The sequence below is a fragment of the Ambystoma mexicanum genome, chromosome 1p, assembly GCF_040938575.1.
Source record: "Ambystoma mexicanum isolate Mex_15411 chromosome 1p, UKY_AmexF1_1, whole genome shotgun sequence".
Taxonomy (NCBI): Eukaryota; Metazoa; Chordata; class Amphibia; order Caudata; family Ambystomatidae; genus Ambystoma; species Ambystoma mexicanum.
The window spans coordinates 1,035,161,155-1,035,183,429 of record NC_090921.1 but is presented as its reverse complement, the minus strand read 5'-3'; the positions used below and the strand labels follow the sequence as shown (position 1 = coordinate 1,035,183,429).

Here is a 22,275-nt window from a genome sequence, read left to right as displayed (position 1 = left end):
TCTCCTTGTGCAGGAAATCTTGACACTGCTGGAGAAAGGCGCTATAGAACTAGTGCCTGTGGCAGAGAGGAACAAGGGATGGTATTCCCCATATTCTTTTAATCCAAAGAAAGACTGGGGACTGAGACCCATCTTGGACTTGCGTTAGTTGAACAAGTTCCTCAGGAAGGACAAGTTCAAGATGGTCACTCTTTCTCAGGTACTTCAGGATTGGTTGGTGTCTCTGGACCTACAGGATGCTTATTTTCATGTGCTGATTTATCCGAAGCACAGAAAATACCTGAGGTTTGCGGCTGGCAACTCGCACTTTCAGTTTCGGGTCCTGCCATTCGGATTGACCTCAGCCCTGAGGGTCTTCACCAAGCGAATGGTGGTGGTGGCAGCGTATCTCAGGAGAGGGGGGGGTTCACGTCTACCCCTACCAGGACGACGGGCTGATGCGAGCTTGTTCTGCCAAACAAGCCTTGGATCATCTCGGCCTCACCTGCCACTCTCTTCACAAGCTGGGCTGCTCCCTAAACTTCAAGAAGTCGCATATGACACCTTCCCAGCAGCTCCAGTACATCGGGCTGTGTTGGACACGTCCTTGGGGAAGTGCTCGCCTCCCAAGGTGAGGGCTCATCACATTGTACAGATGGTCAACAAATTTCAACGTGCCCAGAGTCTTCCGGCTTTCGAATTCCTTAGGTTGCTCGGCCTCATCGCAACCTGCATTTTTATGGTGCCAGAGGCCAGGATGAGATCCCTTCAATGGGTTCTCAAGAGGCAGTGGTCGCAATTCTCAGGCAAGATTTCGGATCCCGTTCAGATTCCACTCTGTCTCGCAGGATCTTCTGTGGTGGGCCAGAGAAGAGAATCTGATGAAGGGGGAGCCGTTTTGGCAACCGTGGCTGGAGGTGACAATGGTGACGGACGCTTCCCTTACAGGTTGGGGAGCTCATGTCAACAGTCTGACCGCCAGCAGTCATTCGTCTCTTGCAGAGTCCAAACTCTACATAAACATTTTGGAGCTGAGGGCCATCAGGCTGGCCCTGAAGGCTTTCTGCCTTCTCTGCGGGAAAGAGTGTCCCGATCATGACAGACAGCACAGTGGCCATGCATTACCTCAACAAAAAAGGGTGGGTAGGGTCACTCCCGCTTTGCAGAGAGGCGATGCAGCTCTGGTTCTCGCCGATACAGCAAGGAGTCTCACTCTCTGCAGTTCATCTAGCCCGAGAGGAGAATGCAACCGGCACGCTCTGAGCAGGAAGTCATTCAGGAGATCTTCGCCCTTTGGGGAACCCCTCAAGTGGATCTGTTCGCGACCGGTGCCAACTGGAAGTGCAAGAGATTTTGCTCAAGGGAATTTCCTCCAAGAGGAGCCTTAGGGGATGCATTTGTCGTGGATTGGTCCTTCCCACTTCTGTACGCGTTTCCTCCGGTCCCCGTCATTCCTCAGGTGCTAAGGAGGTTGCGGAGGTTCGGATCCCACATGATCCTCATTGCTCCGGATTGGGCCAGGAGAGTGTTGTACCCGGATCTTCTAGAGATGTCCACCTGCCCTCCATGCCGTCTTCCCCACGGAGAGGATCTTCTCTCTCTCTCTCTCTCTCTCTCTCTCTCTCTCTCTCTCTCGCTCGCTCGCTCGCTCGCTCGCGCGTTTGGAGTTTGGGGGAGGGATTGGGGGGGAGCGAACGGGGTCAGGGTTCTCCATCCAGAGGTCAAGACTCAACTTTCATGCTTGGTTTCTGAAAGGTTGAGATATAAGGATTGGGACCTCTCGGATGACGTGATGGAGGTGTTGCTGTCGGTCAGGCGGCCGGCAACCAAATCCCTGTTGGCAGTTTTGCGTTTGGTGCAAGGGAAACAGTGTAGATCCTTTTCAGTGTTCCATTCCGATGGTTTCTTTCTTGCTTTCTTTGGCCCACAGGGGTTTTCAAGTGTGTACCATTAAAGATTACCTAGCAGCACTGTCTATTTTCAGAATGTTCATATTTTAAGATTCCTTTGATTTCCCAATTTCTAAAAGGGCTCACGAATGTGTTCCGGCCGTCCCCGTTTCAGGTGCCAGTTTGGGATCTGAATTTGGTCTTGAAATTCCTGATGGGTGCTCCGTTTGAACCACTGCACTCTTGTCTGTTGGGACTGTTCTTGGTTGCAGTTACATCTGCTCAGAGTCAGTGAATTGCAGGCACTTTCATCTAAGCCACCCTTTACTGTGTTCCACAAGGATAGGGTTGTACTGGGGGTACGTACGTCAGTCCTTACTACCTATGGTAGTGTCCAAGTTTCATCTGAGCCAGAAAGTGGTACTTCCTGCTGTCTATCCTTCTCCCTCATCCTGGTAAGGATGAGGAGAGACTCCATAGGTTGGACCCTAGGAGAGCTTTGAGCTTTTATATCTCTAGGATGTCCAGAGTCAGAGTGGACAACCAGCTTTTTGTGGGATACACTGGACACCGATTGGGTCAGGCTGTGACTAAACAGACCTTGTCCAGGTGGATTATCCTCACCATTACTGAATGTTACAGATTGGTGGTCAAGGACCCTCTGGAGGGGTTGAGGGTTCACTCTACTAGTGGAGTGGCAACATCCACAGCCCTACAGCGTGGGGTTCCTATTGGGAATATTTGTGACACAGCAACGTGGTCTTCCATCCACACATTTGTCAAGCATTACTCCCTGGATACGTCCCATGGTCTGGATATGGCCTTTGGTAAAGCAGTGCTTTATTCTGCCATCTGATTGGGTATGCTAAATTCTTTTCCCCTCCTCCATTCACTGACAGTGCTTTGGTAGTCTGTCAAAGATGTGGAATACGTTGGAGGACACAATCCATTAGAAGAACAAGTTACTTACAACTGGTAACGTTCTTTCAACTGGATGTTCCTCCAACGTATTCCACATCGCCCTCCCAACCTGCCCTTCTGAAGAATTTCCTACGCTATTGCAGCTTGCGTTCCCGCAAGGCTTTGTGCAGTCAATCAGTCGTTGTGTACGAGCATGTTACACGTTTTGGGGGGGAAAAACATACTGATTCTATGGGCGCTGTGCGTCCCATTTATAACTTCCAGTGACGTCACCCTCGACGGAGGCCTTCGAGGGACGTCAACCCGACGCAGGACGACCTCTGACGAAAATAATTCCGAAGCAGCACAGTTGTGGACATTACATGTGAAGATGTGGAATACGTTGGAGGAACATCCAGCCTAAAGGACGTTACCAGTTGGTAAGTAACTTGTTCATTCGCTGACATCCTCCTATGTGGCAAACTACAAAAGCCTAGTGGCAAATGTGGTGGGCTTAAGGGGAACATTTAGGTATACGTTCCATACTAGTCTAAAAAGTGATAGGCTCTTCAACATCAGGTGGGACTACTAAGCCCACCCATCAAACAAGTCACCATGAGCGTCCCTAAATACACAAGGTCCCATTGGTTATGCAACTATAGGGCTCTTAATTACGCGGCCCTCTACAATTGGTTGGCACCCTTACATACGTCAGTACGTTTCCACCCACATTAGCAGCACGCAGGCTGGAATTCCAGGTGCTGGTGAGCTGGTCATAACCATAGCGTCCCACCAATTAGCATATCATGTATCCTCACCTCGGTGGTCTGCACGTCAATGAAGGCTTTGAACTTGCACTTGGCCTTGGAAATGTTACTTGCTCTGGAGAATTCAAGGAGTAGAGGCACGCTCTGCCCCTCTGCGTAGGTGTGGCTCGTCGTGTTTGTGCAGTTCCATCCATCCACGTGACTGAAGACCACACATTTCAGCTCTTGTGCATTTAAAATACTATCATTCAATAAACCTCTGACTACTTCCTTGTTTTTGTATATGCCTTCTGAACAGGAGTTTCATTCTTTCACACAATTGTAACTGTCTGCTCATGCCAGTGCGATAAGACCTTGGCTTCTTGGGGCTGATCCAGCCTCTCCTTTCGGAGATTCACTTCTATATTTCAATTGCTGCGACACACTGGAAAAGGCCTTACTTCTCTGGTCCAGCTCTGCTGTAACACATAGTGGAAACATCCATTCTTCACTTATATATAAAGAATACTTTGTCTGCTTGTGTTTCTTTGCATCTGTACACGTGTAAAATAACTTGATATCTTCATTGTTTTTGAAGCATAAGTTTCTTCATCTCGAGCCTGAGATGTCTCATCTTTGATACTTTCCTGATGCCTTATAGACTATCATCACTGTGTCTCTGCATCGCTTCTAGGTGCGTCAGTTTTACTTAGCATGACGTCACCAATCTGCTCTTTTGCTCTCTTTTCAAGCTTCTTCTGGGATTTCATTCAAATGGACATTATATACTGTCTTGTATGCAGATATGGCTTTCTTAATGGGAACCTTGCTGCCAGGATTATTCTTGTTATCGGTATTTTCACTGGTACTGCACGTGTTTCACACCTGTTTCCCAACATATAGGCAATATGTGTGAGATTCCTGAGATGGGGATACTTGGCTCCTTCTCTACAAGAGGATTAAGGGGGTGGAGAAACATAAATAAAGAACCCCGAAGGGGAGCGACGAGCCTCCAGAGGGCATCGGGAGACAACCAAACAGGAGAAAAGAGGCTCTTACTCCCAGGGTCCCAGCGTACCCGCCCAACAGACGCAGGAAACGCGTGGTCGGTGAACAAGGCCGCACCCCTCTGGACCCAAACATCCAACCTGAAAAAGCATGGCCAAAGCCAATAGAAGAAGGTTAGTGGGGAGCTACGGGAGCCCAAGGGTAAATGAGCTGGAAGACTGCTCTTGAGAAACTTACATTTCAGGCACCCTGGCCTGGCGTTCCCTTGTCCACTCCTGACCAAGCCGGAGCAATGGAAGAAGACCCGGTACCCACCAAAAAAGGACATTGCAGCATTTATGAAAGAAATCAGGGGAATGTGCTCTCGATTAGAGGGTTCAGGGCCTGGAGAACAACCAAACCTCCCTGGACACACTGGAAACGCAAATGGACAATGGACATAAAACCCTGGGATTTTACTTGGATTGCACACTATCCTTTGACAAGCAGGTCAAATCCCTTACCTCGGCAACGGCTTACACATGCAAACTTCTCAGAGCTGGTAAACCGTTCCTCTCTGACAATAGTTGTCTGATCCTGGCTAGAGCTCTCATACTCTCTAGAATCGACTATTGCAATGCCCTCTACATTGGGGCTAACAAATCTACCATTCAAAAGCTCCAAACGTTACAGAATAACGCTCTAAGAGCAGCCCTTGGCATAAACAGGAAAACCCACATTTCTGCCTTGAGTCGCCAACACAAATGGCTCTCCACGTCCAATAAAATACTTCTAAAAACACTCTCCTTCACGCATAAAGCCTTGAACAATGCGGCCCCTAGTTACCTTATAGACAGACTTCAGAGAAAAACCTCTCTCAGACCAACTAGAAGTGGGAACACCAATTGCCTGAATATCCCCAAATACAAACTTACTACTATCGGGGGTAATGGCTTCACTGTTAAGGCAGCCAAAGGATGGAATTCACTGCCCCAGGAGCTGAGAGCTGATCAACCATATCCACTCTTCAGAAAAAACCTCATAAAACACATCAATGCCTCCAACCCTTAGCCTCCCATCTCCCTCTCCCCGAGAACACTATCCTGCAGTTAAGAAACAGTATATCCTGCTATATTCTTTCCTTTGTAAATAGTGTAAATGGCAAATATTGCAGCATGTGTACATGTAACCCTTTGTTCATATTGTATATATCCTGTAGTCATGCAAAATTGTTCATCCTTTGAAATGTTAATTCTGTAACCTATGTATATGTAACTATGTAAGCCTTGCATCTCCTTGTCGTTGCGCCCTTTTACTTACGAGTCTGGTGCGCTTAATAAATGAACAAACAAACAACAAATATGAGGTTATCCGAGCTGGAAAGAAGGGAGTCAGAGTTCAAACTGAAGATGGATGATTTTGAGAACAGGGAGAGGAGAAACAACCTCAGCTTCTTTGGGTTCCCGGAAAGAGAAGGAGAGACCAAGGGAGATATGAATAGGTCAATCATGCAGATGCTCAGGCTCCTATTTGGGTCGGACGCGATTGATGAACCCACGATCGACCGAGCACACCGGGCAGGTGGAGGGGTGGGAGGCCAGAGAAAAATTCTGACAAGGTTCCATTACTTCCCGGAGAAAGTAAAGATCCTGGAGAGGGTGAGGAATGTGGGCCCAGTGGCATTTGGCCCCGCTAAGATAACCATCTATCAAGATTTATCTGCCTTTACGCTAGCGAGAAGAAAGCAATGTGCCCCCCTGACGAAATGGCTCACTGAAAAGGGAGTGAGGTACTGCTGGGGCTTTACCTTTTCCACATCCTTTGAGCAAGAGGGTCACTCGTACAGGCTAATAACGGCGGACGACATCCAAAGGGTGATTGCTGAGCTGATGGGAGAACCCAAAGAACCAGGCGAGACGCCGGTAGGAGCTTAGAGCAGTGGCCAACAAAGACAAAGGATCCCCAGGACACAGAAGTTTAACACCCCCTCGGGAGGTAGGGGGCCTCGCTGACGAACGCTACGAAGAATGCCAGTGGCTCTAAGCTCTGGAAGACCTGGCAGTGGGTGAACATAACCAGCAGTCCCCGTCAGGGCCTGGCGTAACAGTGAGAAAAAGAGGAGGGCATGAGAGGGGGGGGTGCAGTAGAGTGAGATATGTTGTGCTGAAGGGGGCTCAGGGTAAATGGCTTTCTGTGGAAGAGGTTCGGAGTTCGGGGGGGTGGGAGGCGCCCGATAATTATTTGATCCTGTACAAAGTGTCTAATCTGGACAGGAGTGCAGGGGGGATTTCATTGTGTGTATTTCTTGTAAGGTTCATAGTGTGCAGATGTGGAGTTGGCTTGGTGTTGGGGGGACCCCAGGGAAAGGAGCCCCCAAAGGGTTTGTCTCTGGTTAGGGGTGAGTAATGTGTTATTCAAACTAAATAATGCCCTTGGTGGGTGAAATGAGTATCGGCTCCCTCAATGCACTGGGTCTCAACTCGCCTAATAAGAGGTCAATGGTGCTCAGTGAATTAAGAGGCCACAATTGGACTGGATGTGCCTCCAGGAGACACACTGGCTGAGGGGTAAGGAACCCAGGTTACTGTCCCAGGAGGTGGCAGACATCTTTTTGGCATCCGATGTGAGGGCGAGGAGGGGGGTGGCAATCTTGGTCTCAGCACGAGTGGGTTTCTTGATGGAATCGGTCCTGGCTGATCAAAACGGGAGGTACGTGTTTGTCAGGGGTCACCTTCAGGGATCCTGGATCCCCCTGGGGTCAGACTATGCCCCTAATGTGGGCCAATGCGAATTTTGCGAGGAAGTGAGGGATCCCCTGATTACGTTTGTGGAGGGTCATCTTGTGGTGGGAGTGGATTTCAACATGCTCCTCGACCCGGTGAAAGACTGCAAGCGGGTGGCGAGGAGGGTAGCCCCCAGGGTGGGGGTGAAGACTCACTACGGTTTGGGCAAGTGAATGAATTCCTGGGATTGGTTGACTCCCTCCCCCACACACCCCCACGGAGAAGGATAGACCATTCACCTACTATTCAACAGTGCATGATTCATTCTCTCGAATATACCTGATTTTGGTGGACAAGCCCCTGAAGTCACAAGTTTTGGAATCGCAGGTCTCCCCAATCCCATGGCTGGACCAGGATCTGGTCAAGACTACATGGGGCATGAGTCAGAATTCGTGCCAGGGGCTTGGGGGTGGAGATGTAACGACTTCCTGTTGAAGGATAGAGAACTGCAACAGGAACTAATCTCTGGGATCGAGGACTATTTCTTCTTCAATGATACCTGGGAGGTGGGGACCCAATCCCTTTGGGAGGGTTTTAAAGCAACGTTCCGGGGGTTGCTGAATAAGCTAGATGCGTAAAAGAAATGGGAGAGGGGGGGGGGGAGAAGGGAAACACCCTCTGTAAAAAGATAGCTCAACTACAACCTGGTGGCACCCAGGGATAAAGAATATCCTCAACGGAAGCAAAAGAGCTCCAACGATACAAAACCCAACTGAAGGCCGTCCTAACTCAGGACACAGAAAAGAAACTTCTGTTCTTGAAACAGGAATATCACGAAAAGGAGGATAGGGCAGACAAGATCCTTGCATGGAGAGTGAGGGACGAGAGGAAGCCAAGAATGATCAGAGTGTTTGGGGAAGGCGCAACCATCATAGACCCAAAAGGTATTGAAGAGGAGTTTGTGAAATACTATAGCAAACCACAGAATGGAAGGGGGACGTGACACACAGATTGATGAATTCCTAGGTTGGCTTCCCCTACCGGGGATAGCCCCGGAGATGGTGGAGAACCTTGAGCGCCCAATTACCCCCCAATGAGGTTCTCCAGTCCATTAAGGGCTTGAAGTCGGGGACGTCTCCGGGGTAGGATAGTTTCTCAATGAAGTTTTACAAATTGTTTAGGTCCCGACTGGCCCCATACTTAGTGAGAGGGAGAGACCATGCCCCACACTATGCTTTTCGCGACGATTGTGGCAATCCCTACAGGGGTAAAAGATCCATCCAGATCCACCTCGTACAGACCTGTATCCCGCTTGAACAGCAATGTTAAAATTCTGGCAAAAATCTTGGGAACGAGACTGGAGGGGGGAATGCCAACATTGGTACACATCGACCAGGTGGGCTTTATCAGAAGGCAGGGATCAGATAACATCCAGAAGACCCTGAACCTCATTTACTGTGCTCAATCAGGGGACCTAGATGACTTGGTATCCCTAGACTCCGAGAAAGCATTTGACAGGGTTGAATGGCCTTTCATGATGAGGGTCCTTTAAAAGATGGGGATGGGTACTAACTTCCCTTCCCCATCAAAGATGGGGATGGGTAGCAGAACTCTACAACCAATATAAGGCAAGGGTGTGTGTGAATGGGGGTTTCTCTGAGATGCTTAGGCTGACGAGGGGCACAAGACAGGGGTGTCCCCTCTCGCCACTTCTCTATGCAACAATGGAACCAATCGCAATTCGAGCCAACGACCGGATCCAAGGCGTCACAGGGGGGAGTATCACAATATATTATACGGCACAAGCAAGTCCGAGATCTCCTTCCCCTACAATGAAAGTGGCGCACAATATAAACTTTTTATTCCTACAACATACATTCTTTCTTAAGGAGACCTTCAACCCGTCTCGCACCCCGTGTCACAGTAGACTAGGAACCAGGCCGGTGTGTTATCAATGAATATTTTATTAATTTATTATTTAATGTTAAATGAGAATAAACAATTACAACCGCCACCAAGGTGTAGCAACACAAAATGCAGCGTCCTTTTTGTTGAAGCGGCACACTGAGACAACTCGAATATATAGAGCACAAGGATTTACTTTACTTCTTTCCCCACTGTACAGTTCAAAACACCAAGAAAATGAATGCGTCAGACAGGAAAGTGCATGCGCACACAAAATGGTACTCCAGTCCCTGCAACCCTCACCCCCCCTAAACCTCTACTAGGCTTATCAGTTTTGGATGGAAGGCCATGGTCAGGAGTGAGAGCACAAAGTAAAAATCGAATTTTGAATAGTGCTTACAGAAACAATATGGGGAGCCAGCAATGAATGGGACACTTGTTTTTGCACAATGAAAAAAATGGATTTTTAATTATTTAGCACAACTGCTATGGGACAGAACAGACGACTTTGTACAGTTTATACATAATAAAACCGCAGGGCTTTAGAGGATACTAGCCAGCATACAAGAGGAACATTGATTTTAGGATAAGCAACACATGGACAATGGAAAGGTAATGCAAATGGCAATTCATTTCCACAACACAATAGGGAAAGCGGAACAGAATAGGAAAACGTTTTTTAGGAGGTTTAGCTCAATTTCGATGGAAAAGAAAATGCAAATGGGATTCGTTTTTACTGAGGCTGCAAATGACAGGCAAGCTCTGGGCAATGGTGTACAATAGGAAAATCATTCTTAGTTAAAATGGCAGGTGAATAACAGGTAGGCTCTGGGCAAAGGAATATCTCACAAAAGGGAAATCGGTTTTAGGATTAGGATGGCAGAGATAGGGGAAAATACAGTCGCAGATGGGAATTCGTTTTGAAGGGCACAATTTTTAAACACCGGGACAAATTCATTTTTCAGCTCACAATGGGATTGATTATTTTGGGCAACACTTTTATGACTAGAACAATTCAAAATGCACTGGGAAGAGATGGTGGATTTCGAATTTCCACAATACAAATTCTGTGAAATAAATGGGGAAATTCATTGATTTACTCGCAAAAATATACTAAGGATCTACACGGGCAACTGGGGATTCTTCAATGGGAAATCACTGAAATGCACAATCAAACAAAGGATTCTTTAATGGGAAAACAACTTAAATGCACAAACAAAACAAAAACATTCTTCAATGGAAAAACGACTCCAACGCACAGACAAATACAGGATTTTTCAAAAGGAACGTTTTTATTTTATTTATTAAATTTATTATACGCTCAGACCCAGAGGTATTGCGGCGTAGTTACAGACAGTGGGTAATTACAATCTTTATATTATAGCAGAGACACAATAGAACAATGATAATGTTACATACAGTATATATACAAGTGAAGGGTGAAGGTCTAGTCGGGATGGGTTGGTGATCTTAGCTTACTTTAATATTGGTTAAATAGCCAAGTTTTCAATACTTTTTTGAATTGTGGGTAGGATGTTTTATTCTTGATATTGGTAGGTAAGGAACTCCAGTGCCTAGGAGCAAGGACTTTGAAGCTGCTGCCCCCCCTGCTTTCTCTCTTTTGTATCATGGGATTTCAAGGTGTGAGTTATTGTTGGATCTGAGAATTCTGGTCTGAGATTTCTTCATGACTGTGTTGATGAGGTATTTGGGAGCTTTGTTGGCAATGCATTTATGCGTAATGCTTAGGGTTTTGAATAGAATCCTGGCTTGGATGGGGAGCCAGTAGTTGTCTCTCTTGATATTGGAGGTGTGTTCAGATTTTGTTATGCCTAGGGCAGCTCTGAGGGCTTTATTCTGCATAAGTTGGAGTTTGGCTATGTTGGTTTTGTGTGTGCCAAGGGAAGAGGATGTTAAAATAGTCGAGCTTGGAAAGTAAAAGTGCTCTTGCTAATGTAACGCAGTTATCAGGTGAGAGGAATTTTTTCGACTTAGGGAAATGAGTTTAGAAGTATAGGAGGTGGAGGAGGCTAGGGTATTTACTTGTTTTGACATAGTTAAAGTGCTGTCTAAATGGATACCAAGTGTCTTAACTTGTTTAAGTACTGGGATCGTGGTGCCATCAATAATTAATGATTTATAAACCGGCTGAAGAGAGTCCATTTTGGAGGATGATCCTAATATGAGTAGCTCTGTTTTGTCATCATTGAGGCAAAGGCTATTGTTAGCCATCCAGTTTTGGATAAGAGAGTAGATTTAGTTGATGAGCAGTGAGTCTTGCTCGTGGTTGCTTGTTAGTGGGATGAGGATCTGGGTGTCATCTGCAAAGTTGGTGTAGATGACACCCATGGCATCCAGGGCTGCAAAGAGCAACTTGGTATAGGCATTGTACAATGTGGGAGATGAGCAAGAACTGGTATGGGGTCGGCTGATTTTTGCCGATGGACACTCTTGATGTCCTGTCTAAGAAGGATTTGATCCAGTCAGTGGCATCCTTAGACAGATTGAAGTTATTGGCTAGTGTGTCGCAGAGTTTGTCATGGTCGACCAAATCGAATGCTGCCGAGAGATTCAAAAGCATTAGTAGGCAGAGTTTGCCTGCTTCTCTGGTGGCATCCATTTGGATCTTTAGATCGAGAAGGGCTGTCTCCGTGCTATGATTAGGGCAGAATCCTGACGGTCGGGCCCACCAGTAGTTGTTGATGCTCTAGGTGGATTTGTATTTGGGAGTAAGCTATTTTATCAATTATTTTCAGGTGAAACGGGACCGTTGTAATAGGTCGGTAGTTTATGGGGATGGATGGATCCAAGGCCTGTTTTTTTAGGAGGGGTGGATCACCCATGCTTTTTTAATGCTGGTGGGGACTGTGTTGGTGGGAAAGGAAGCATTAACTAATGTGGTGATGATGGGTGTTAGGGTGGGGGTGCAGAGTTTAACCTAAGTGGGAAGGGAATTGGTCTTCTTTGCAGTTGGAAGCTTTGAGCTTGGCTATGGTGTTTAAGACTTCGTGTGAGACAGGTGTGAAATGAAATGGAGTGCCGGGAGTGGGGTTAGGTAGGTTTGCTGTGATGGTGGGTGGAGTTTTTTCTGCTAATTTTTTTTTGCGATCAATTTTCTTTTGTAATAGTGGGATTTTGGATGCTAAGACGTCTTGTATTGTGGTACACCAGTCTTTGCTGGCATTAGTGAGTGCTAAAACTTGACAAGGATTTTCTAGCTCTCTAAGGATAGAGAGCAGTTCTTTGCTTTCTGAGGAAGCATTAGCGATGCGAAGGTTGAAGGCATTGGCTTCTTGGGTGATTATAGCTGATTTGTATTTTTTATTAGCTTCATCAAAGGCTTTAGCTGATTCTGGGGGGGTGTTTTTCCTGTGGAGGTGCTAGTGATATTTTTATGTGTCTCAGGGACACTGGTTCTTCATTGAACCAAAAGCAGGATTGTTTATCTGGCCTATGAGTTTTGGTAGGCCAGACTTAAATGCACAAACAAATAAGGTTCTTCAATGGAAAAACGACTAAAAGGCGCTTATTTTTCAATCCAAATCAGAACACTTTAACGGGAGGATTCAACAAGCCAAATCCCAATCGAAAGACCCTCCAATTATGCACCCTGCTCAAGAGAGTGATAAGTGGTGTCAAGATATCCATGAAGGTTTCTCTGAAAAAACCTGTAAAACATCAACAAGCTATTGAAGCACAGAAACAAGTTTTCTTAGTATAAGGATATCCTCCCCTTAACATTGACTATTAAGAGTGACCCATTGCACCGCCATTCGGATCTTTTCTCCTTTGAAAAAGTCACTGTTGTAGAGGTTCTGGAGGTCCTGCACAAATTAAGGCCATCTTGTCAAGGGGATATCTTCCCTGCAAATCTATTTAACGAGTATGCAGATACCCTAGCACCCTGGGTAATACAATTTGTTAACCAATCCTTTGAAGAAGCTTATGTTCCTGCAGACCTTAAGGAAGCCTGGATTACGCCTCTTATAAAAAAAAGGAAAATTCAGATCCATCAATACCGGGCAATTTTAGTCCCATAACCTACGTGTTTTTTTTGCTTAAAATTATCGATAGGATTGCTTATCTACAGTACCAAATGTTTGTAGATACAAATGAACTACTGGCAAATTAGCAATCTGGATTTAGGGCCAAACACGGAACAGAGACTGCGCTCCTGGATCTCCAGGCCAACATCGCTAGTATCATTGAAAAAGGATACCCTGCCTTACTTATGCTACTCACTCTCTCTTCATCGTTTGATCTCATAGATCACGATCTTCTGGCCGAGAGATTGAGCATAACAGGCAAATGCTCTCCATTAGCCATAAATTGGTTTAAATCATTCCTTGGCCCAAGAATGGCCGCTGTTGTGAAGGGTAATTTCAGCTCTCTGAAAACGTTGATTTGTGGCGTCCCACAGGGATCGTGCTTATAACCGTTACTAATTAATATTTTTTTGAAACTCTTATGTGACATGCTTAAAAATATGGGTGTCTAGTTTACAAATTATGCTGATAACACCCAGTTGGTTTTTGAACTGCTAGGCTCTTATGAAAAGGATGTGCAAAGAGTTAATGAAGTGTTCAATGCTATACAAAAATGGATGCCAAATACCTCTCTTGCGCTCAATGAGGCAAAAACTGAACTCTTAATTCTTGGTACACCTCAGAAAATAGGAAAGATAAACCAACAATACAACAAATTTAAGATTAACAGCTTCATTGAAGTTTTGGAGTATTTTAAGACCTTGGGTATCTTTATGGACTCACCTCTTGTACAAAAGACATGTCTCACCTAAAATCAAATTGCGCGTTTTATACTAATCTTCTTTGGCAAATCTGACCAGAATTATCCGAGCAAAACCTAGCGTTGATTGCAGGAGCCACAATTAACTCAAAATTGGATTATTGCAACAGTCATTTAATGGGCACGTCTAAAGGTAACATCACAAAATTGCAGACCATACAGAAAGGTGCGGTTAGGGCCGTTTTTGGATTGAATCGATTGGAAAGAAATCTTTGCAGCCAGAAAAAAACTTCACTGGCTACCTGTCCAGCAGCGAATAAAATTCAAATGCTCAGTTATGCTCTAAGTGCCTGGCTGGCTCTGCCCGAAGCTATCTTGCAAAGAGATTAACCAAGGTTCCTGTTCGAAGAAATCTCTGATCTAACGGAAAACATAACTTACAACAACCACGTAAAATTTTGGCAAGAGTAGGTCGTACTAATTTTATTCACTGGGCTCCTACGATTTGGAATTCTATGCCCTCTTTGATTAAAAACAGTGTCTCTCTCACCACATTTAAAAAATGACTCAAGACGCATCTGTTTGACGAAGGAGAAACTTAATAGCACTGGTTGCTTCTTCTTTTGAGATATTTGTTCCATGTTGTCTGTTCCTTGTGAGCGCCTTGAGGCCCATGGGCGATAGGGCACAATATAACAACTATAATAGACAAATACAGGATTTTTCAATAGGAAAATTACTTAAGTTCACAGACAAATAAGATGGGGGGGATTTTTCCATGGGAGAATCTCTAGGGCAATGCTGAAGAGGATAGGGCTTATGCAGTCTATGGTTTGGGATATTTATACTTACAAGAGAGGGCTAGATGGACATCATGGAGCGTCAGAGCATCGCTGCTGGAACAGTCAAGGGGTCCGTCGAGGATTCACTCTGTCCTCCAAGGGGTCCCAAGACAGCTACTAAACCTCCTGGCTCCTCTGCAAGATGTAGGCCTCACTCTACTGGGACGGTTGGGACGGTTCCAGATTTTGGCTGCATGCACACTTAAGGATTTTGTACGAAGGCCCTGATTTGAGGCGTGATGACTTATCTATAGGGTAAGTGACATCATTAGTGTGTCAAAGTTCTCGCAAAATGGATTGGGCACTGTTCAAAAGTTCACTCCCATCTGTGGGCTGATGGGTCCAGAAAAGGTAGGAGTGTTTTGGGAAATGAGGAGGAGACCCTTTTGTCATCTTACTCTGACAGGAGTGCTCGGTCTGGGTTGGGGACACAGAAATCTCACCTTGTGACAAATGCCCTTACTCTTCATATTTCACCACATGATAGCATTTTTTAACACTATTTTACCGGTGAATCAAATGACCCTACTTGGAAGTTTGTAGGTTCTTCCATTGCAGAGTTAGTTTTTCTCATTTACTCCCAAACTATATCCATGAAAAATATGGTGCTCGGTGGGCAGAATATGAATCATAATTTGCAGGTTTTCTCCAATTTTCATATCCCTCAATCACACCAAGGGTGCCCCATGATGTTTTCCTAAATAACTTGGGTTGTGTCTGTCCCACCAAAATCGTTTTTTGGTTGACCAGATACAGTCAACTTTCACCTTTTCAAAAATCCTACCCTGATTATTGTGCGACCAATATTGCCAATGTTATACCATAAAAAGCATATCTCCCATTTGCACAATGGGAGTGAAACCACTCATTAACACTAGCCCCCACCCTTGGGATGAGTCTGTTCCTGGCTGTGATGTCAAGAGTGGGTCCTGTGTTTAGATTAGCTCAGAGCTTCAAGAGCTAATTTCCAGCTATGGCCAGTTTTATTGCTGCCTAAGTGGTTTAGATAATAAACTGCTGGAGAGCAGAGATGCCCTGATCTTGGTTTTCAAGCCAACCAAGGGAATGAATTCAGTTTCTTATTTGAAGAACTAACAAGCAATGGGAGAGAAACGAAACCAGTGGCCAGCAACCCACATTAGCCAACATTACTTTTTAAATCCTATTTTCACTTTAAAATGATTCTTGAAGGCACACACTTTTAACATGAATAAATGTAATTGCAAAGTTGTTCCCTGTATACAAGGGGCTAGGTGAGGGCAACGTAATTATATATTTAGAGACTTTAGCTGTACATCTGGATGCTCAGAGTGTCATTTTAAAGGCACAATTGAAATGTCACTTTGTGAAGCTTCCTCTGTGAAAAAGCCATAATTTGGCTGCAATTCAACATCTCCTTGTAGATTCTGTGAATTGTTTTCTCTGTGATAGGCTCATGATTGACAGAACCCAAGTTCATATATTACAAATCTGGCACACATTTGCATGAGCATGTCTTTAATTTAAAGGGAAACATTTATTTACACATTTTCTTCACTGTAGCGCACAATGCTGACATCCCATTTAGGGTTCTGTGGACAGTAATTTATGAGAACATTACTTCAGCTCTCTCATAATTTGGCCACTCGTGACTCATGTCTTTCCCTTATGCTGAGCAATTTATATGTGTATGCCTCTCCAGGCTTTGAGGCCCAAATTCACTCCTTTTTGCTTTGAAAGTGCAGGGCCTTATTTCCACATTAGTTCAAGGCAGGTCTTTACTTTTGGGGAGACCTCATACTAACTCTGGCCTTTAATTATGGCATCCAGGGATCATTTCACCCCACAGGTGATAGTTTAAGCTCTCATTATTCGCAGACAACATTTTGGGGTACCTCACCAACATTCAATCCTCACTTCCTGCGCTCCTGGCACAGATCTCATAGTATGGCCGCCTTTCAGGGCTGAAGATCAATGTTGAGAAATCCTGTATTAGGCCAGTACTCAAGCTCAGCCCTCCCCACCCCCCCTTTAGACTCTGAGAGAGATTCCAGGGAATGAGAGTAGAGAATAAAGGCATTTGCTACCTGGGCATCAATGTGACCAGAGACTTAAACAAGCTAGTCTCAGCGAAGTATGACCCCTTTTGAGCGTAATTAACAGCCGACCTAAAATGATGGGACCCCCAGGTGTTGAACTGGTACGGAAGGATGACCTCCATAAAAATGTACGTGCTCCGCTGGTTATTCTTTTTATTTGCAGCCATCCCAAGGCAGCTCTCAGAGCAGTTCTTTCTAGAACTGATAGGAGAACTCGGCAGGTTCATATGGCGAAATAATTAAAATTGCAAGAATTAAAATGGCAACACTGACGCTCCCGAGGGATAAGGGGGGATTTGGGTTCCCAGACATTTGCTTATATTACAAAGCGGTTCAACTGAGGGTGTTGCAAGAGCACATGAGGGACGACCTGAGGACCTACCTGGAAGACTTGACAGCCCACCCCCTGAAGATGAGAGATTATTTGTGGTCCCCTCCCAGGTCCATCCCTGAACGCCTCAAGTCACACCCCACTATTGGAGGTCTTCCGTCCATATGGCGCGACACAGAAGGTAACTGCACATTTTCTACATGGCGCTCTCCCCTAACATCAGTATGGGCCCCCCCATTCGACTTGACGCTTCAAGGGCCGGCCCACTCGTAGAAGTGGTCGGACATGGGTTCTGAACGGGCGGGACAACTGTTTAAAGACCGGGCTTTCCTAGACTTTGAATCCTTAAGAGAAGTGCTGGGGAGGGAGGTGGTCTCAGTCTTCAAGTACCTCCACATCAAGGACAGAATGACCGACCAAATATGGGGTGGAAAAGTGGCAAGGAAGCTAACGATGTTCTAAAAGGTTCTTGATGTCTCAACCATGTGAAAGGGCATATTGTCCAGACTATACAAAGCATGAATAAGTCTTGCTTAGGGGGAGAGACAGACTTTTCAGAGTTATTGGGTGGAGTTGGCTGAGGAGGAAATCGCAGAGGAAGAATGGGTGTGAATTTATAAAGTCACCTTTCAGGGCAACTTGTTCACCCCGACATAGTATTGATGGGCTGGCACAGGGATCCCCAGAAGTTGTCCAAGATGTTTGTGAAGACTTCTATGTGTCCCAAGGGTTGTGGCCAGAGAGGTCCATAGCCCATATGTGTGGCACTGGCCCAGGTTTACTGGGCCCAAATGTTTGATTGGATGAAGGAAACCACAGGAATCAAGCTCAGTCTGGATCTACTGCCGATACTCTTGGGGGTTCCAGAGAAAAGCAGGGAGGAATATAGACTCACCAGGATGTAGGAATCTTTGCTGAGAGCGGGGAGGTGGGCCCTAGCCCAGGGGTTGAAAAGTGGGTCTCTCCTGTCGAAGGAAATGTGGGAAAGGAAAGCACACGACATGATGGTCATGGAGAGGCTTACGGCAGTGGTGCACGATAGGCTGCCCAGGTTCCAAGCGGACTGAGGTACTTTGCTTTTGCAATGGGGATTTGATGTAGGGGCCTTAGCAACCCTGGGCGGCACATGAGGGCAGTGAAGGCGGGGGGAGAGGGGGCCTCGGAGGGCGCCAAAATAAAACAGAAGGGTTTCTTTGTTTGTTCTTTAGCTACGAACTGACCCCTAGAGACACAGATAAATGGCCATTGAAACACCTGGACATGTTCAGTGAGGAGGGAGTTTGGGGGGGTGATGGGGTTATGGGGAGTGGTTTATGGTTTACCTTTGGGGTAGGTTGGGAGGTTAGTGGGGGAGTGGGGTCTGGGAAAAAGTTGGGAGAGTGGGACCATTTTTTTCCTTGTTGGATTACGTTCGACAATGGTACATGAAATGGCTTGTTTCTTTAATAAATGCCAATAGAAACGGAGTGGCCAGAGATATATTGAGGACTAGTAGGCCAGGTACCCAACTGACAAATAGTGTAATTGTTCTGATCGCATTTCCCTGGGGAAAAATGCCATTGGTGCTAGTCCTGACAGGAGCGAACGCAGTACCATTGGGGGTAAGGCCGGTGGGGCCTGCCTTCCCCATGGGCATAAATGGCTAATGCGGCATGATGTCTTTGTTTTTATGGTATTTCCTAGATTGTTTGTCCCAGATTTGTCATGGGATGCCAAAAGTGTTATTGTTCATTGATGTGAAACTTTTATGGCACTTAGCCGGAATAAAGTTATAAAGCAAGCAAGCTATTTTCACATCCCTATTTGTCGCTTGCACCGGCGCTACCTACGCTTTGTGATGGCAGGAGTACGCTATCAATTGAAGAACCCTTCCCTTTGGCCTGCATTCTGCTCCACGGATGTTTACCATGTGCCACGCACCAGTAGTGGCACACCTATGGCGGAGGGGCATCCACGTAATCCTGTATCTAGATGACTGGTTGGTGAGAACCCCTGATACCTGCTGGTAGAAGTCAATGCTGCGTCCCCATCCAGTGCCTGCAACAGCTAGGATTCTCCATAAACTTCCCAAAGTCGTGCCTAGTTGCACGGTACCTCATAGCGAGGCTTGTGTCCCAAACCTGCACCTCTATACCTGTGGACGAAGGATGGCCGCTCTTTTGGTCAAGGTGCGCTGCCTCAGCTGGGGATGATTTCATTGTGCATCCCTTTGATCACTCACTGGAGGCTGAGCATGCTCCCGGTGCAGGAATTTCTCCAGAACGCCCGATGGATTCAGGCATCAGGGACTTGGGAACATGACATAATTCTGAAGCAAGCATTCAGGCATAGCCTTCCCTGGTGCTCGGATAGGGGACCTCTGGTGAAGGGTGCCCCATTCAGGGTGCCGGACCATCAGGCCACTGTCACCACAGACGTCTTGGTGAAGGGCTGGGGGCCCACTTTCAGGACCAGCACACGAGGCCTCTGGTCCGAAGAGGAAAAGAGTCTGCACATCAACATGCTGGATTTGCGGGTGATTTTCTGGGCCCAGAAGTCCTTCCTCTCCATTTTGGCTGGGAAGGTGGTACGTGTCTATACCGACAATACGACGACATTGTTTTATGTCTGCAGGCAAGGGGGAACCAGGTCACCACAGCTATCCATGGAAGTGCAGGCCCTCTGGCATTGGGCATTGCAGCACCCAATGTTGGTCATTCCCCTCCATCTGCCAGGTATTCAGAATACCCTAGCAGACTCCTTCAGCAGGGAGTTGCGCTCTTACCACAAGTGGGAGCTGCACAAGGATCATCTTCACCTGTTACAGATGTGGGGCACACCGAGATCAACCTTTTGCCACCTACGACAATAGTCGGTGCAAGAGTTTCGCCAGCCGATTTTTATTTATTTCTTTTATTTCTTATAATTTTTTTTCCTGTGTTCTTAGAATTTGGATGCTTGTCCCTTCCACAAGACTGCCAAGAAGTCCTGGCCCGAGCAAGAGCTCCATCCACTTTTAAGTGCTACAAGAGCAAGTGGAAACGCTTCCAGGTGTGGTTCTGGAGCCATTGCGGCCTCAGGCCACCCGGCCACAAGACATGTTGCCTTCTTTGTTATGTCTAGCCCGGTCTGGCTTCATGTCTTCTTCAATCAAGGTACACCTGGCTGCAATCTCCAGGTATAACCGTTCAGCATGTGTGCCATCCCATGTGGGCTCTTCTGTTCTTTGCCACCCATCTGTTGCCCAGCTCCAGCGTGGGAACTGAATGTACTGCTTGTAAAGCTCAGGAAGCCGCCTTTTGAGCCTATGCACAAGGCAGCCCTCAAACATCTTTCCTGGAAAACTGCTCACTTGGTGGCCATAACATCTGCCAGGCGAGTGGGTGAAATCCAGGCATTTTCCTGCAACTGCCTTATTTGACGTTTCACAAGTAGGCTATCCTGTTGTCTAACCCGACATTTATGCCTATGGTCCCCATCTCCTTCCATCTTAATCAACCAGTAGTTTTGCCTGTGTTCTTCGGCACCCCAACGTCTCCAGCGGAGCAAGCACTGCACACGCTGGATGTGGCGCGTGCCCTTGAGTACTAAGTCATTCTGTTCTACGGATCAATTGTTTGTGTCTTTTAGACCTACTGGTCACGGGGAAGGCTCTGTCAAAGTTTTCCATTTCAAGGTGGATTGCGGTCTGCATTTCCTTCTGCTATCATCAGGATGCGCTGGAAACACTTCTGTCTCCAGTGCGTCTGCTCCCGATCTGCGACAAGCCGCCAGGGAAACAAACCTTTCCATTTGTTTTGTTTACGTTTTTCCTTTATTTTAATTTTTAATGCCCACCATGGAAAGAGAGAAGGGACTACGTGTAATCCCATCTCCATTTCCATGGTGCCCATTTTGTTTTTTTACTTTTTTTGTATTGTTTTCAATGTCTACCATGGAAAGAGAAAACAGACTGTTTTTTGTTCCCCAGCAGCCATTTTTTTACTTTTTTTGTTTGTTTTCTGTTGCGACATGCCATAGTGTTTTGCAACAGGAAAACGTGTTTAGTACCCCGGTCTTACGGGCTGTGGGACTAATGGCAATAAGCCTCTCGCAGGGGAGCCATTACCATTTCGGGTAATGCCCCGGGGCCTTCGTTAAGGCCCTGTTGATTACCTGAAGTGGTAATGCCCACCCTACTCGGAGCTTATTGCATAAGTGGTAACTTATTTTTTTCTGTAATGCAGAGATTTATATTGGTCTTGAAAAATTCTCGATTTTGTGAACAACAGTAAAGTCTAAGTGAAAGACCATGTTACTGTGAAGTGTTGCCTTGCATATCTGTCCTATAAGCAGCCTATACAATTTGCATGTGCCACTAGCCAATGGCAATGGAGAATTCGCTGTTGGTCCAGCAAGAAATGGTGTGCAATGCATCTGTGGAAGGCTGGAAAATGCTTGGCAGTAGAGTATAATTTCACATTTCACCTCACTAAGCACAAATCTGCCATGAGAATTATTCACAGGGGTCATATTTTAATGATTGCTACTACTATGGAAAATGTGACTTGGGTGCTAAAGGCATGTTAGTCTGAGCTGAGGAAATTATTCTTCTCCCTCAGTTTCCCTGCCATGTGAGTGCCACATAACTAAAATGCAAGTAGACTTACTGCTTTCTGGGTTAAGCCACTGCTTCTCAAAATTAGTCTCATCTACTGAGTGAGCTTTCTTATACTGTGGTATGTGTTAACTCTGATTATTTTGAACGCTTATAATTGTCACCATGTCTGAGGGTGGCAAAGACACACTCACTCCTTGGGTTACTTCTATTTTACAGGCAAGTCCCACAGTTCTGTCCGATGTGTCATGATGGAGTTGACCACCAGCCGCTTGGTGGGTTCAGATGAAGACGTGATGTGTTCCTGCTACCCAGTCCAGACGTTCAGTGCTGGCCCCACTTGCAAACTCCTCACCAAGAATGCAATCTTCGAGAGCCCTGAAAAGGATGGTAGCATCTTGGTCTGTGCAGGAGATGAAGCTACCAACTCTGCCATGGTAAGATCTGAAATGTTGACACTGGGTTTTTAGAAAGAGAGCACCATATCGCCTATGACTCATTGTGCAGAGATTTGAATAAAAACACTACTGTTCTCAAAATAATTGTCCACGTTTACGAACCAAATGTACCAGT

At 46.1% G+C, this 22,275-nt stretch overlaps 1 protein-coding gene across 2 annotated transcripts in view; it reads left to right on the top strand.

The window, feature by feature from the left end:
• RFWD3 (ring finger and WD repeat domain 3) overlaps positions 1-22,275 on the top strand; it is a 580,144-nt gene that overhangs the window by 490,163 nt on the left and 67,706 nt on the right. For both annotated transcript variants that reach the window (XM_069604073.1, XM_069604082.1), the window contains one exon: positions 21,922-22,139. In XM_069604073.1, coding sequence (XP_069460174.1) covers positions 21,922-22,139 — 218 coding nt within the window. The remainder of the gene's footprint in view (positions 1-21,921; positions 22,140-22,275) is intronic.